The 14,991-nt window shown below is 36.9% G+C and overlaps 1 protein-coding gene across 18 annotated transcripts in view; it reads left to right on the top strand.

The window, feature by feature from the left end:
* Positions 1-14,991, top strand: part of DENND1A (DENN domain containing 1A) — a 508,126-nt gene that overhangs the window by 88,440 nt on the left and 404,695 nt on the right. Inside the window, exon 1 of one of the 18 annotated variants that reach the window (XM_072777856.1) lies at positions 5,118-5,148. The exons of the other annotated variants lie outside the window; for them this stretch is intronic. Coding sequence (XP_072633957.1) covers positions 5,133-5,148 — 16 coding nt within the window. The 5' untranslated portion in view covers positions 5,118-5,132. Of the gene's footprint in view, positions 1-5,117; positions 5,149-14,991 lie in introns of those variants that run through there. 18 annotated transcript variants of the gene reach the window in all.

Raw genomic sequence — 14,991 nt, 5'->3', positions numbered from 1 at the left:
CTTGATTGAAATCATGTTTGATCTCTTTGTCAGGATATAGGTGGTGGTATGTTTTTTCATGTGGAGACATCTAATGTCTAGTTACCCCCGGTTTTTTTATGTTAACAGGTGTTGCTGCTCACTTGTCTAGATTTATTTATTAGTAGGAGTACTTTTACTAGGAGACACACTATCCCTTGTTTACTATTTGGTAAATGTGTTACTGGTCTTGGGTAAAGGCAGGATAAATGGTTGCTTCTTTCCCTTTATTTACCAGTCTTCAGGATAATGAATTAGTTTGTATTTTTCTGCTTCTTTGCATTCCTGGTGATCTTTAATTGGATGCCAGAAATAGTGAATTTACCTTCTTGAGTCCTGGATGTTTTTGTATCCCTATAAATATTAGTGAGCTTTGTTCTGGGACACAGTTAATTTACTTGGAAACAGTTTGATCCTTTTGGGTCGTTCTTTTAAGATTAGTTAGGGCCAAAGCAGTATTTAATCTGGGACTAATTATTCCTGACTACTGAGGCCAGACCCTTCTTTGTACTCTACCTGGTGCCCAGTGAATCATGAGTGTTTTTCCAGTCTAGCTGGAAGGAACAGTCACTGTTCTGCCATGTATGAGTGTGGGCACTGTTGCCTCCAATTCTCTTGGATGATTCTTTCCTCATCCTTGGGTAGTTTCCTCACATGCACATTCAGATCAGCACAGTTCTGAATACTGAAGGTAGCCTCTGAAGGCTTCCAGAGTTCTCTAGGCAGCACTTTCCTTTTGGTATTCTTCCTGCTAACTCTAGCCACTTTGAGTTTCCATTACCCCCCTAGCTAAGTCTCTTCAATTCAGGGAGTCTGATGGGATCATCCTGGCCTCAGTCTCCTATGTTTCGGCCTGGAGACTTGCTGTAGGCAGTAAGCTGGTGCAATTGTAGGCTTACCTCATTTGTTTCTTACTCTCAGGGATCACTGTTGTCATTTCCTGATGTCCAGTGTTTTGAGAACGCTTGTTTCCATTTTTTTTGTTTGTTTTTTATTGTTCAGATAGGAGGTAAATCCCGTGTCTGCTATTATTCCATTTTGGCTCAAAGCCAGGTAATTTTATTAGACTATGTGTTGGTTGGATGTTCTCAGGTGCTAGGTATGCCTTTTTTTTCTTTTTTTTTAGGTATGCATTTTCAATATGTGATTTCAAGTCTTTTTTTCTTTTTGAGTATTTTCTTGAATTATTTTAGTATTCTCTTGCTTTTGATTTCTTCTTTTTGTCTTTTCTAATTCATCTGTTTTCTTCACCTCTCCTCAGTACTTGCTACTTTATTTAGAATTCTTTTTTTTTAAAATATTTTATTTATTTATTCATGAGAGACACACAGAGGCAGAAACACAGGCAGAGGGAGAAACAGGAACCCAACGTGGAACTCAGTCCTGGGGCTCCAGAATCACGTCCTGGGCTGAAGGCAGTTGAGCCACCCAGGCTGCCCTAGAATTCTTTTTATCCGTTTCCTCACTTCTTTTGGAAATGACTCTCCCTTCCTCCTAACCTTCTGTTTCTCTTCAGGCATTATCTGTTGTGTTTATTTTTTGTATTTCCTCTAATTAGTTTTCTTATTCTTTTTTCCTTTTTATTTTTATTCTTTCCTGAGTTTATTACCTCATTTGTTCATTTGTACATTTTTAGAATTCTGTTTTCTTTCATGTCTTACAATTTTCTTAATGTACTTAAACTATTTTGAAATAGGAAGTTATAGTTTTAATTATTATGTGGTCCTGTCTTTCTGGTTGTAGGGATAGTAGTCTGAATCTTATTCTGATTTGTCTTATTGTAAGTTCTATGGGATTTTCTTTTTAAAAAATATTTATTTTTTTTAGAGAGGGTGAAAGAGAGGAGGAGGGAGAGGGAAAGGGAGAATCTTGTTTGTGTGTGTGTGTGTGTGTTTTTTTTTTTTTTTTTTTAGATTTTACTCTATTTTTTAGAGTCAGAGAGAGTATGTGCAAGTCTGGGGGCGAAGCGGGGTCGGGGAGGGGAGTGGGAGTGGGAAGGAATCTCAAGCAGACTCAGTGCTGAGTGCAGAGCCTGAAATGGGGCTCAATCTCATGACCCCGAGATCATGACATGAGCCAAAACCCAAAGTCAAATGTGTAACCACCCAGGCACCCAGGGAGAGAGAGATTCTTAATTTCACATTCAGTGCAAGGCTCAATCTCCTAGCCCTGATATCATGATCTGAGCTGAACCTATGGGATTTTCTCTTAACATGTTTTTGTTGCTCATTTATATGTGAAATTGATTTTCCTGTAATATTAGGAGGAGGAGCAGTTAGGTGGCTTTATAACTTCACTGGATTTAGTCTTCTGTTATTTCATGTGGTGGTTAAAAGTATGTAATGGTATACCGTGTAATTTCTTTGGCTCTGATCTCTTCTCCCACTTTTATCTGAACCTTCTCTTTGCTTCCTATTTTCTTTCTTTCTTTTTTTTTTCCTTTATATTTTCTTTGTTCAGTTTTGGTTCCACTCCCAACAATTGCTCTTTAGTGGGAGGCCTTATCCCTTACCTGAGGATTTGGAATTTCACAAACTGCTGCTGTTTGCTAGCCTCCTCCCCAAGGTAGCCTCTTTATCTTTGACATTTTCATTGGGTATAAACATCTAGTTATCTGTTGATATTTTCCCACAAATTTTAAAACTATTACCTCATTGTCTTTTGGCTTTGATCATTTCTGCTGGAAAGTCAACCGTAAGTCTTACTGTTGTTCCTTCCGTGGTGATTTTCTTTCTTTTTTTTTTTTTTTTCTGGCTGTTTTTAAGGTTTTCCTCTTCATTTTTTTTTTTTAAGATTTTATTTATTTATTCATGAGAGACACACAGAGAGAGAGGCAGATAGATACATAGGCAGAGAGAGAAGCAGGCTCCATGCAGGGAGCCTGATGTGGGACTCGATCCTGGGACTACAGGATCATGACCTAGGCCAAAGGCAGGCACTAAACTGCTGAGCCACCCAGGTGCCCCATTTTTTTTTTTTTTTCCATGTTGTGTTTTCGACAGTTGTGCTATGTTGTGTTGCTTTGTATTTGTCCTGCTTGAAGTCTGGACTACTTCTTGAATCTAGGATTTGGTTTTTGTCATTAATTTTGGGTGATTGTCACCATTATTTACCTAGCTGTTCCTGGTAATACTGCCCCCCCACCTCCCCTTAAGCAACGCTATTTTAGTGTCTGTATCTTTTAACACCATTATTTGAATCTCTTCTGGGTCTGTTTTTCTTGACTGTGGGACCCACTAGTTTTCAGTCACTTTACTTTTGTTCTTGTTTTCTTGGTTGTTTTTTGAGTGCCAGTTTTTTTTTTTTTATTAAATTTTTTAAAAAAATTTTTATTTATTTATGATAGTCACAGAGAGAGAGAGAGAGAGGCAGAGACACAGGCAGAGAGAGAAGCAGGCTCCATGCACTGGGAGCCCGACGTGGGATTCGATCCCGGGTCTCCAGGATCGCGCCCTGGGCCGAAGGCAGGTGCCAAACCGCTGCGCCACCTAGGGATCCCTGAGTGCCAGTTATTATGTATTCAAAACCGTACATTTATTTTAAGGCCCAGAGTAAGGATTTGCTTTTTTTTTTTTTTTTTTTTTTTTTTTTTGCATTTAGTCTAGGAGCATGAGCAGTCTCCCATCCCTGTACCCCATCCTTCCTTCTCTTCCAATCAGAGATTTAGATGATTTGAAGATGTGCTTCACTCTCTGTGAGGATTCATCTATTTCCTTTTCACTTTTCTCATGAGAAGTTCTAATTATCTGGGGTCCCAGTCCAAAGCCCGATGTGCTTCCTGGGACCTCCTCCCTTTTATAGGCTCTGAATTCCAGTTTTGTCCTCTTAACCTGCTGGTGATTTGAAAACTCTGATCAGCTTTTAGCCTCTTACATGCTTTTCCTGGAATCAGTCTGTCTTTAGGAGAAATGTGGCCTTAAATGCTAGAATAATTTTTTTGAAGATTTCTTCTCCTGAATCTTGGCTCAGTGTAATTTGATACTTTTTGGGTAATTCTTTGATGCCTTTGAACAGTTGCTCTTTTTTATATTTTATTCATCTGTTCTATTTTTTTACGAATAGGAACATTGATCTAAATCCTAATTCACCTTAACTGTAGTGGAACTCCAGCTAGCTTTTAAAAAAGGAACCCTTTATTCAGGCAGTGGTTTGAGTTTGTTATAATGTATCCTAATCCTAGCATTTGCTCTTTGAGGAAGATGGTATTATCCCCATTTTCCTTATGAGGAAATTGATGCCTAAATAGTTTAATGAAGTTGTCCAAGGTTACAACAAAATCTTTACCTTAAGGAACTAAATAATTCCATTCCAGGTGACCTTCTCTTTCAGTCTTTGGAATTTAGGATAACAAGTACCTTGATATTATACGGCAGGTATACAGGAAGTCTGAATGATAGAGAAATGAGTCCAAAGAGGATGAGTGTTATGTGGGTGTATATATATGTAATATAGACTATAGAAAAGCCTATAATTAATTTTCTGTGCATGAATAATTGGGTGTGAATCCTCCCACACAATCAGTTGAGTTGTATTTAGCTATTTTTCAATGTAAAAATCATCTTTCAAGTATTTATCATTATAAGCTTTGATTTCTTGTTGAATCTCTCTATGTATAATTTTACATCCATACTGTGTGTGATTAATCATGGGTTTGTTAGAATTAACAGAAATTATTTTCCAGCTATAAGTGGTATTTAAATTTTTTCAAGAATTGTACTTTATACTTTGTTATCTGTTTCCATACTGCTTGGGTGCATTTTCATTTTGAGAGAGGAGGGGTTTTTTTGTTTGTTTCTTTGTTTTTCTTAAAGATTTTATTTATTTATTCATGAGAGAAAGAGAGGCAGAGACATAGGCAGAGCGGGGAGCAGCCTCCCTGCAGGGAGTCTGACTCAGGACTCAATCCCAGGACCCTGGGATCACAACCTGAGTCAAAGGCAGATTCTCAACCACTGAGCCACCCAGGTGTACTAAGAGAGGAGTTTTTAAAGTACTTTATGGCAGATCTCCAACTAAGAGAATCTATTTGTTGTTTGAACCTTTTATCTGATGCAGAGTCACCTGTATTCGCATTTCTTTGGCCATTACTTCCATGAAAAAGGCCACTGCAAGTCATGTGCCAACAGACAGGTATGTAGAATTCTCTCTAGGAAGAACAGTGAAAAATTGGGTACAAAATTACAATGAACCACATCTTCCTTTCCAGATGAGGCTTTCATGTTATAAGTGTCTATATATAATCTTGTAGAATTTGAGCCAGTTTACCTTATTGATTCCAGGTCACATTTTCTTCCATAGTTTAATGTCTGAAATCATGATGTATCTACAATGGATGGGATCTTGTAATCACTGCAAGCCAGGCAGCTGTTGTGATGTCATTGCCTAGGCATGGAAGAACTTGGCTGTGAGTCCTGGTATACGATTGGACACCTGCAATGATTGACTTTTCAGGATCATTTGAGAAAGTAATATGAGGCATGATTTTAATCTGAAAACTTTTTGTTGACCTCCTCTTGCAAGGTCAGCATCTATTACAGAAAGAGTGTCAGCAGCTTGGGAAAAAGTCTTGGAGGCAGTAGGAAAACATTTAATTTTGTTTTGGAAAAGCTGCATTATTAAGTTCCCCTGGTAGCACAACGGATGGTATTATGTGGAAAATCTGGGTTGAGAACTCTGGGTTGAAAAGCAGTTCAGAAGAGTTGCTTTCTGATTTGAAAAAGTTTTAGGAATATTTTGACTAATTCATTGTGCTTGTATTTTATGTTTTATGTATGCACAGTGGTGTCAGATTTAAAATAAATCTGTTCTAAAAACTGAATAAATTAATTTTACATAAGAAACCATTGTACCATCATTTAATTTTCCCTCTTTTTTTAGATAGTGATAGACTGGTGCATCTTACTTGCAGTAATTTCTTAGATTCTAGGAAGTACAATAACTTCTTGCATACTGAAAAGATGTTCAGTATTTATTGGATAAATGGAACCAAGTTTTCTTTCTTAGAAGACCTCCTTACAGTGTATATATACCTTGAGATTAATTTTGAGCTAACTTTATTCTTTTTGGTTTTATTTTATTTGTTTATTTTTAAGATTTTGTTTATTTATGGTAGACAGAGAGAGAGAGAGAGAGAGAGAGAGGCAGAGACACAGGAGAAGGGAGAAGCAGACTCCGTGCCAGGAGCCCGACGTGGGACTCGATCCTGGGACTCCAGGATTGCACCCTGGGCCAAAGGCAGGCGCTAAACCGCTGCGCCACCCAGGGATCCCTACTGATGTGTTTTGAATTTAATTATATACATTATAAAAAAGTTAGTGATATGTAGCCTCTAGGTGATTTTCCAAACCTAAACCTTGTTAACAGCAAATCGAGAGCATGCCTTCTTCACATTCATTCAGCAAACCATTAATGATGCATTGTGATAGAATTCACAGAGATGAGTTGAGCACTGCTCTGCCTTCAGGAAACTTTAAAGTTTGTTGGCAGGTGGTTGGGAGTTAAAGGTACTAGTGTCCTCACTTCTGGATTTGAGTGGCATTATGGTTTAGAGGTCAGTAGCATAACTTTTGGAGTCTGTCTAGATCTGAGTTTAAATCCTGATGTTGCTCCTTTGTCAACTTCTGCAGGGTTCCCCTGCAGTGCCCCTCTCTAAGGGCAGCTTCTTCAGTAGGGGTCAGGTGGTTGTGAGCACCTAGCACATTGTATAAGTTCAGAAACTGTCAGTTGATGCTTTATCATGTTCCACATTCTCACCATCATCATTCTCATCTGCATTTCAGTGTCGCGAAAGAACTTTGATGTCAAGTAGACCTGGCAGGATTCCAGTCTGTCTCTGACATTTATTAGGTGTGTGATAATCAGACTGTCTATTTGAAGGCTCGTCTCGAGTTTCTCCTTATGGAGATCTTAAACTGAACGTCGGCTCTTGCCCTCAAGCTTGGCTCCTTCTACGACTTTCCCATCTTAGAGTTGTTTGTATCAGGAACCTGGGAGTCATCCTCTCTGTGTTTGTCTCTCCGCTTACGCATTGATTTTTCTTGTCCAGTTCTGTCTCTTGGGTCAAGTTGGCTAACTTCTCCTCCATTGCCATCACTTGCATTGAAGTCTGTACCATTTTTCACTCAGGCTTTTGCTGTGGCTGCCTAACTAAACTTATATTCGGCTTTGCCTAGTGACAGTCCGTTCTCCACAGAACAGCAGGAGTAATCTTTGGAAAACCTATCTGGTCCTCTTCCCTACCTTTCACTCCTTGTTCAGTAGCTTCTCTTTACACCTGATTAAGTCCAAAGTCCTTCATATGCCCCCTGAGACCCAGCATGGCTTGACACCAGACTCTTTTGGCCTCATTTCCCTTGTGCTCAGTGATAGTTACCCTGGGCTTTTTCTTCTTTTGACCCAAATTCCTACCTGCCTCAAGTGTACTTTTAGTCAGTGCGGTCCCTGCCGTCCACCATACCACTTTTCCCTACCTAATTCCTGGGTATCCTTGAAGTCTGTGTTCATGCGATACTTCTTTTGGAATCCTTTAAAAATCTCTCCATCTAACTTGGATCTGTTATGCGCTGTCATAGAATGCCATGCTTTTTCTCTGTAGCACTTACCTCCCATTTAAGATCTTTTTTCCATGGAATCTAGTGTTTTGAGGGCATAGACTGTATGGGTTTTGTTCACTGCTCAGCTATTCCCGGTTTTAGCACCGACACCTAACAAATAATAAGCACGCAGGCAACATTTGTTGCAAGGATGGTACCTTTATTGAAATGAATGAACATGACCTGCCTAACAGGGTTGGTGTAAGAATGAGGACACAAATGATATCTTACTTACTGCATGTTTTCATGGTACATAGTGGGTCTGTGATATTATTCTTTTTTCTCCCCTTCATCCTAAGCATTAAGAAAGGCCTATTGGTAGTTTTCAAATGATAGGTTGTGATCCACTTGTGGGTAATGAAATCAATGTAGTGGGTCTTAAAGTGAATTAAAAAAAATAGAATAGAATAGCAATTATCAGAGAAAATAACATATAGTAAGAAAAAAATATTGTTTCCTGAAACTTTTGTTCTGTGGGTGTAGAGTATGTATCAGTGCAGATAAAACATATTTCTTCATGTGGGTAATTAATGGGTAAAAGAAATTTGAAAGCCACTATTGTAGGTATAACACAGTATAGTATATAGGTTTTAAGCAACATGGTATCACAAATTAGGGCAGCTCAATGCAGATATATCCAATTCTTAAAGAAATCTAATTCCATGTATCCTTGCTGACATGTTATATTATTCAAGGCCCAAAATCTTCTTGAGGCATCAGTGTCATCACCAAAACTTCTGGGATTACTAGTTTCCCTTTTATATAGAGCCTATAACTATTTTCTAATGTTTGTATTTCTTGAAAGTAAGTTTTACTTCTGTACGTTGTGTACCCTGGCCTTTTCCAGAGGATTGAAAAGATATCTCCAGTATTGTTAGTAATTTATTATGGTGACATCTGTCTTATATAAACTATATAGTGATGATGTTAACATTATGTTATAATGGCATCTCTAATAGCTCAAAGTACTGCTCTTATTAAATTTTATTGCTTTGGTGACTTTATAGGCTAGTATTATTAGTTTGATAAAATCAAGTGCTACACAGAGATATAAAAACCCAGATTGTATGTAGGATCACAGAAAGACAGACCTAGACAAAAGGAAACCAAAGCATTTAAAGATTAGGACCACGATAGTTAGGATTGTGGTAGCTTAGTGATTTCCTTTTTCTGTGAATTTTTAAAAATACAGGTTTGATAAACATTTGTGTGATTGAACTATGATTTTCTTCTTTAAGGCCAGTGGTCACTTCTAAACCTTTGATGCTGTTGACTTCCTCAGCATTAATCATTGTTTTATACTCTAATCTCCAAGGATGCATAAATTATGATAATGGCAGAAAGAGGAGGGCTGGAGCCTGTGGTTCCTGCTGCATTATTGTGTCCACTGGGATGATATTTTGTGTGCTTGTCCTCTGCAGATTGTTGGGCTGAGAACTGGATCCCATTCCCTGCAAAGCTAGAGACAACAATGAATTTTAAAAGGCACGGGAGCAGTCCTGTTAAGTGGGCTGATTGGAACGGTTACAGACTTGATGGAACAAAATTATTCTAGGGATCTTATGAAATCTCTTGCAAGCATCGATTGTTTCCTTCCTCATAGTTAATCTGTTTTGTGGGTATTAGTGGCAAATGCTCAAGTAATTCAAATTGTTACTTCTACCATAAGGAAAGATTGTGGTCAAGTCAGAGTTTAGTTTTCAGGTTTTCTCATGGATGATTTCTGTCAGCCATGTAGACGGATGAGTGAGATGCTGTCTCATTCTTAGGGCAGGAGCTAAACAATGCTTCCTTGCTTATTCTTTACATTTTTTTTTTCATTTTAAAAGTGTAACACTCACTTTGGAAAATTCAGGAAATAGAATATTTAAAATATGATATAAAGATTTCCCAACATGCAGGTAAATTCCTGTTATTTTGTTATGTATGTTTTCAGTCTATTGTCTGTTTACACATAAGAGAATACTATGTATATCATTTTTCTGATGAATTGGAGATGAAATGAATATTTTCAGGGGAAAATACATTACCAAAGTATTTAAGGAAGAGGTTGAACACTTACCTGGAAGGATGTTCATGGAGGAATTTGATAAAGTCGTCAAAACGCTATTCATAAAAAATTGCTAGTTCCAGATGGTTTAGCTAGTCAATATTCACATCTTTGTAGAGGATGCCTGTGTTACTTAAACTATTCTAAAATATGTTTTTCAGTGTCATGCTTCTTCATTTCACTAAGTTGTTGTACCCCAAATACAAAAATGCTGAACAAAAAGATAAGATTGGTCTGTACTTCTCTGTCTTATTTATGACAAGGAAACTGACATTGGATGATCAGTGATTGTGCTGCTGTTCTAACATTTTTTGAAATCCCATAAGAAAATAAACTTTGTATAGTTTGAATATAAAATGCTATTATATTACTCACTTTAGATATAGATAACTTACAAATTAAAGCTTTCATCCTACAAAAGATGATTTATCATATAGAAGATATTTAAAACAGCAATAAAAAATTTATTTTCAGGATGCCTGGGTGACTCAGTGGTTGAGTAACACTACACAGCCTGATTTATAAGGAATTGGCTAATAAAAGTATGATACATTTATGTGATGAACTACAATACATTCACTAAAAATCACTGTAGGACGGAAGCTCTTAAAGTGTGGTTCTAGGCCAAAAGAATTATCACTCAGTACATGTATGTACACACACGTATACACACACACACACACAGAGGTATCCGTCCTTTACTATGGAAACTAACCATCCTCACAGAATCAAATGGTTAAATGAACTTCTCACAAATCCAAGTTCTTCCCATTTGTCATTTAAAATTCAGAAACCAATTATTATAGAATCAGATAAAGCAAAAGCCCTTATGAATCAAACTCAAGAAACAGACTCCGAGAACAAGAGGATACAAATTGAGGAGTGTGCAAATGTGTTAACTTATACCAGAATGTTTCCAATGATTATACCTAAGAATTAGGAATAGAAGCTTTTTTAGTTCTTTTTCTTTTGGCTTTTCTGCGTTCTATAAATAATCTTTAATGTAGGCATTCTAAATTGAAACTTAAGAGATTATTTTAAGAAATAAACACATATCAATCTTGCAAGCTAAATAATACATTATTTAGAGATACCTACATATATGGTAAAATGATCATGAAAAGCAAGAAAATAAAAAAACATGGGGAAAGAGACAATGGTTATCTGGCAATGGAATTAAGGGACAGGAGGAAGGCGGGTCCAGGAAGAGCAATCAGAAGGCTTCAAGGCCTCAGCATGTTGTTTAAACTAACATGGTAGACTGTCTTCAATGGTGTCACCTCTAGCACATGCCACTTCTTTCACCAAGCCAGGGGTTCTGTTCCCCCCTCCTTCAATCAGGTGGATTTAGTGACTTGCTTTGAACAACAGAATGCAACAGAAATTATACTGAGCCACTTTTGGACCTGGACGTTAAATACGTTTTGAAGTGATTTTTATAGGCAGTGATAAGAGAACTGAAAATAAATTTTTTAAAAAAATATTTTATTTATTTATTCATGAGACACACAGGGAGAAAGGCAGAGACACAGGCAGAGAGAGGAGAAGCAGGCTCCATGCAGGGAGCCCGACTCAGGACTCGATCCCGGGACCCCAGGATTACGCCTTGGGCCAAAGGCAGATGCTCAACCGCTGAGTCACCCAGGCATCCCAAGTTGGCACATTCTTAAGGCCTTTAGTATGTAATGCCTAATCATATTCCAGAGGACTGTATTCATTTTATTCCCAACTAGGAAAATAGGAGAAATTTAAATGGACATTCCAAAATCTCTGAGGGAAGTTTCCAAAGGGGACTCTCAAAATAATTTGATCTTGAAATAAGTGTATTGCCTCCATAAGGTTGTTATTTTGAGGGTGATACTCCTTTGAATATGAAAATTCTGATACATTAAAAACTGATCAGTTTATATGACTGTTATATCTTGCATGTGAGTGATTAGCATTTTTTTGTGATTAGCATTTTTTTTTTTTTAAAGATTTTATTTATTTATTCATGACAGTCACAGAGAGAGAGAGAGAGGCAGAGACACAGGCAGAGGGAGAAGCAGGCTCCATGCACCGGGAGCCCGATGTGGGATTCGATCCCGGGTTTCCAGGATCGCGCCCTGGGCCAAAGGCAGGCGCCAAACCGCTGCGCCACCCAGGGATCCCGCATTTTTTTTTTTTAATTTTTATTTATTTATGATAGTCACAGAGAGAGAGAGGCAGAGACATAGGCAGAGGGAGAAGCAGGCTCCATGCACCGGGAGCCCGACGTGGGATTCGATCCCGGGTCTCCAGGATCGCGCCCTGGGCCAAAGGCAGGCGCTAAACTGCTGCGCCACCCAGGGATCCCTGTGATTAGCATTTTTAAGTGATGTCTTCAGATAAGAGTCTCTTCTTCAAACCTCTGAACATGTGGACATGTTTATCATTTATAATCTCTTGCAGTGAAATCTCTGTAATTTTGCATTCCTATTGTAATTTGGTATAAAGATGACTTATTTTTCAAAGCAGTTCTAGGGAAGGTAATAATTTCTAATTATTTGAAGGCCAAAGATTGTGTCTGAATCTTTTGTCTGCTGCTTACTTTGTGACCCCATTAATGATCTATGCTCTAGTTGTCATTTCTGAAATGACTTGCTTATGTAGAGAGATTGGGTATTTCTGGAAACAGGGCAGTATTCTCTTGCTATAACCCATGGAGTTCTGCTTGAGGTGACCTCCTTCCTTGAGCCTTGAGGGAGGGTCACAAGTGAGAGACCAGTTAGTGGACTACTTCACTTTCCATCCTGAGGGCCATGTTTTTGCCTTAAGGTGTGAGGATAGAGTTTAGCTAAGAACTGATGAGTACTCTCATGTACATTTAGAATACCTGTCTTTATTTTCCTCTTTATGTAGCCATTATATTTCTTTAAGTTTTTCATTGGATTGAGGATTTTATGAATGCTAAAGCATGTGAAAGCTCTTTGAAAACTGTACAGTCTTTTTTGAACTCAAGGTAACATGATGTTTGGCTCTATTCAGAGACTACTGAAATGAATCACTCAGTGGCCCTCAAGGGTAGTTAGTATTAGATAGTCAGGTAATTATATTTTTCTGAATTGTTTTTTGATTTTTGTTACAGATATTTGTCATGGATTTTTGATGTATCAAATGTTCCCAACTTAAAAGGGGGTCATTTAGATAAGTTTGTAAAATACTTATTTGGAATTACACATCACCTTAGACACAACTTCACCCACAGCATTTTTCAGGCTTGTCCATGAAGCCCATTTCATCCTTTTCTTTCTTTTTTTTTTTTTCCATTTCATCCTTTTCCTGTATTGTGTGTGTGTGTGTGTGTGTGTGTGTGTTTAGAACTTGGTGTAGAGGATTGTTTGAACTTTGTAGTCATACGGACTTGACGTTAAATCTTGGCTTTGTCCCTTAGCTGAATCACCTTGGGGAAATCAGTTAACGTCTGAGATTTGCTTTCTTCTTCTGTAAAGAATAATTGTGCCTATTTTGTAGGATGGCTGTGAAGATTAAACAAGAAAATGTGAAGTCAGTTTGGGCCCATTGACAAACAGGTCCTCAATAATTGTTTCCTTTCTCCCTACCCTCTGCATGAATATATTGCTGTAGGTTTTCCTGTTCTTTTGAATTATACCACTAGTTTTGTTTTGTTTTTGTATAGATCGCTAGATTATTCTGAAAAACTGAATTATAGATATGTTTTCACCTCTTCGTACTGTTAGATGTTATGTAATAAAGGAGAATAATAAAGTCAGTGTGGAAAATCGGATAGGTCAGAATAATGTGTGTCTTTAGGAATTCTCTTGGAAAACATGCTTTTAATAAATTAAAACAATTCCCCCATTTTAGATATTAGAAGTTATTCCTAATGTGCAGCATAATGGCTATTTACAATAATTGACTTTTGGTGCTTTTTGAATTAGATTTGTTCAGTATGTGCAGTTGTTTATAGTCGTGGAAATTTATTGAATTAATTCTGTGATCGAATGTGTATTTTGGGGAGGGTGTCAGACTTTACATGTTTGCTGATTATCTAGTTAGGAATACTGTTTATGCTGGTCAGTGGTTCCTGCTGATTTAAAAACAGAAGGTACATCTGTAGACAGTGCTTAGATTGTACAAAATTGGTTGTATTAGCATCTGACACTGCAGGAGAGCAAATTATATCTTGAACGAATAATTTTAAAGAATACAGCTGTTTGTGATACCTTTGTAACGAAGGTACCGTTTTATCTCCATCATCTTACTTTCAATAAAATGTAATTTCAATAAGATCTAATTTCCTACCTAACCACATCTCTTCTTTTCTAGTGGGATTTAGTCTTTATAGGTTGAATCGATTTTAGTTTTATATTTTTAATGAAGAAGATTGTCAATGTTAGGATTTACTGTAAGGAATTTTAATTTATTTGTTTTCAGCTGAAGTTGGAATCATTGCTAAACTCACAAAAGTATCATTCAGTGAATAAGATCTTAATTGATCCGTTTTAAAAATATTTTATTGTTAATATTTTTCCAGTTATAGCATCTTTAGTTTTTCTTGTTTAAATATTTTTTAGGTAGCATCACTTGGGCATTGGAAACCAATGTGCATTGTTCTATGAATAAAGAAGTAGTTGTTCTCTGATTTGATTGTTTGATTTGTGTGAATTGGAGAGTAATGTTTTTTTAGCATAACACTTTGGGAACTGCTACTTGGTTAGGATACTTTTGTTCCAAGGTCTCTTTGAGTCAGTTCCTATTAAAAGTGAAATATGACAACCTGTATAACAATGAGAATATTTGAACAATACAAACTTGTGTTATTATTGTATGGCTTTGAGGAAAACCTCATACTGTGTCTAATTGAATTTATTATGCTTAATGAATTTTTAAACCAAAGAGTACCTATTTTGTTTCCTTGACCATTGAGTTTACATTTTTTAAGTGTACATAAAATATACTATGAAGTATGTAGAATACTGAAAATTAGCAGCCTAAGAGATAATTATACGGCAGTTGCATTATAGCATTTCCAAAGAAATACTGTTAAATTGTATTCTCAATAAGTTCTAATAGATGGCAGAAGAAGGAAGGGGTAAAAAATATTAAACTAACATTTGCTTTCATTTAATAGTTCCTGTGAATTTTTATAAAGGAATTGATCACAGTTAATTTATTTGGTAAATTATCAGTTTCCATATTACATACCTTCTTAAGAATGCCTTGGAGTGTCATATTCAGAAACATATCATTAACTTAAAATGGTGTTCTTTCCCTTTTTCAGGAGAACAAGGAATTCACATTTAACTGCTTGATACTAGCTATATTATGTAAATTATGATAAATGTAATA

This window comes from Canis lupus, chromosome 16 (assembly GCF_048164855.1).
Source record: "Canis lupus baileyi chromosome 16, mCanLup2.hap1, whole genome shotgun sequence".
NCBI classification, from domain to species: domain Eukaryota; kingdom Metazoa; phylum Chordata; class Mammalia; order Carnivora; family Canidae; genus Canis; species Canis lupus.
This window is presented reverse-complemented; position numbering and strand designations above follow the sequence as displayed.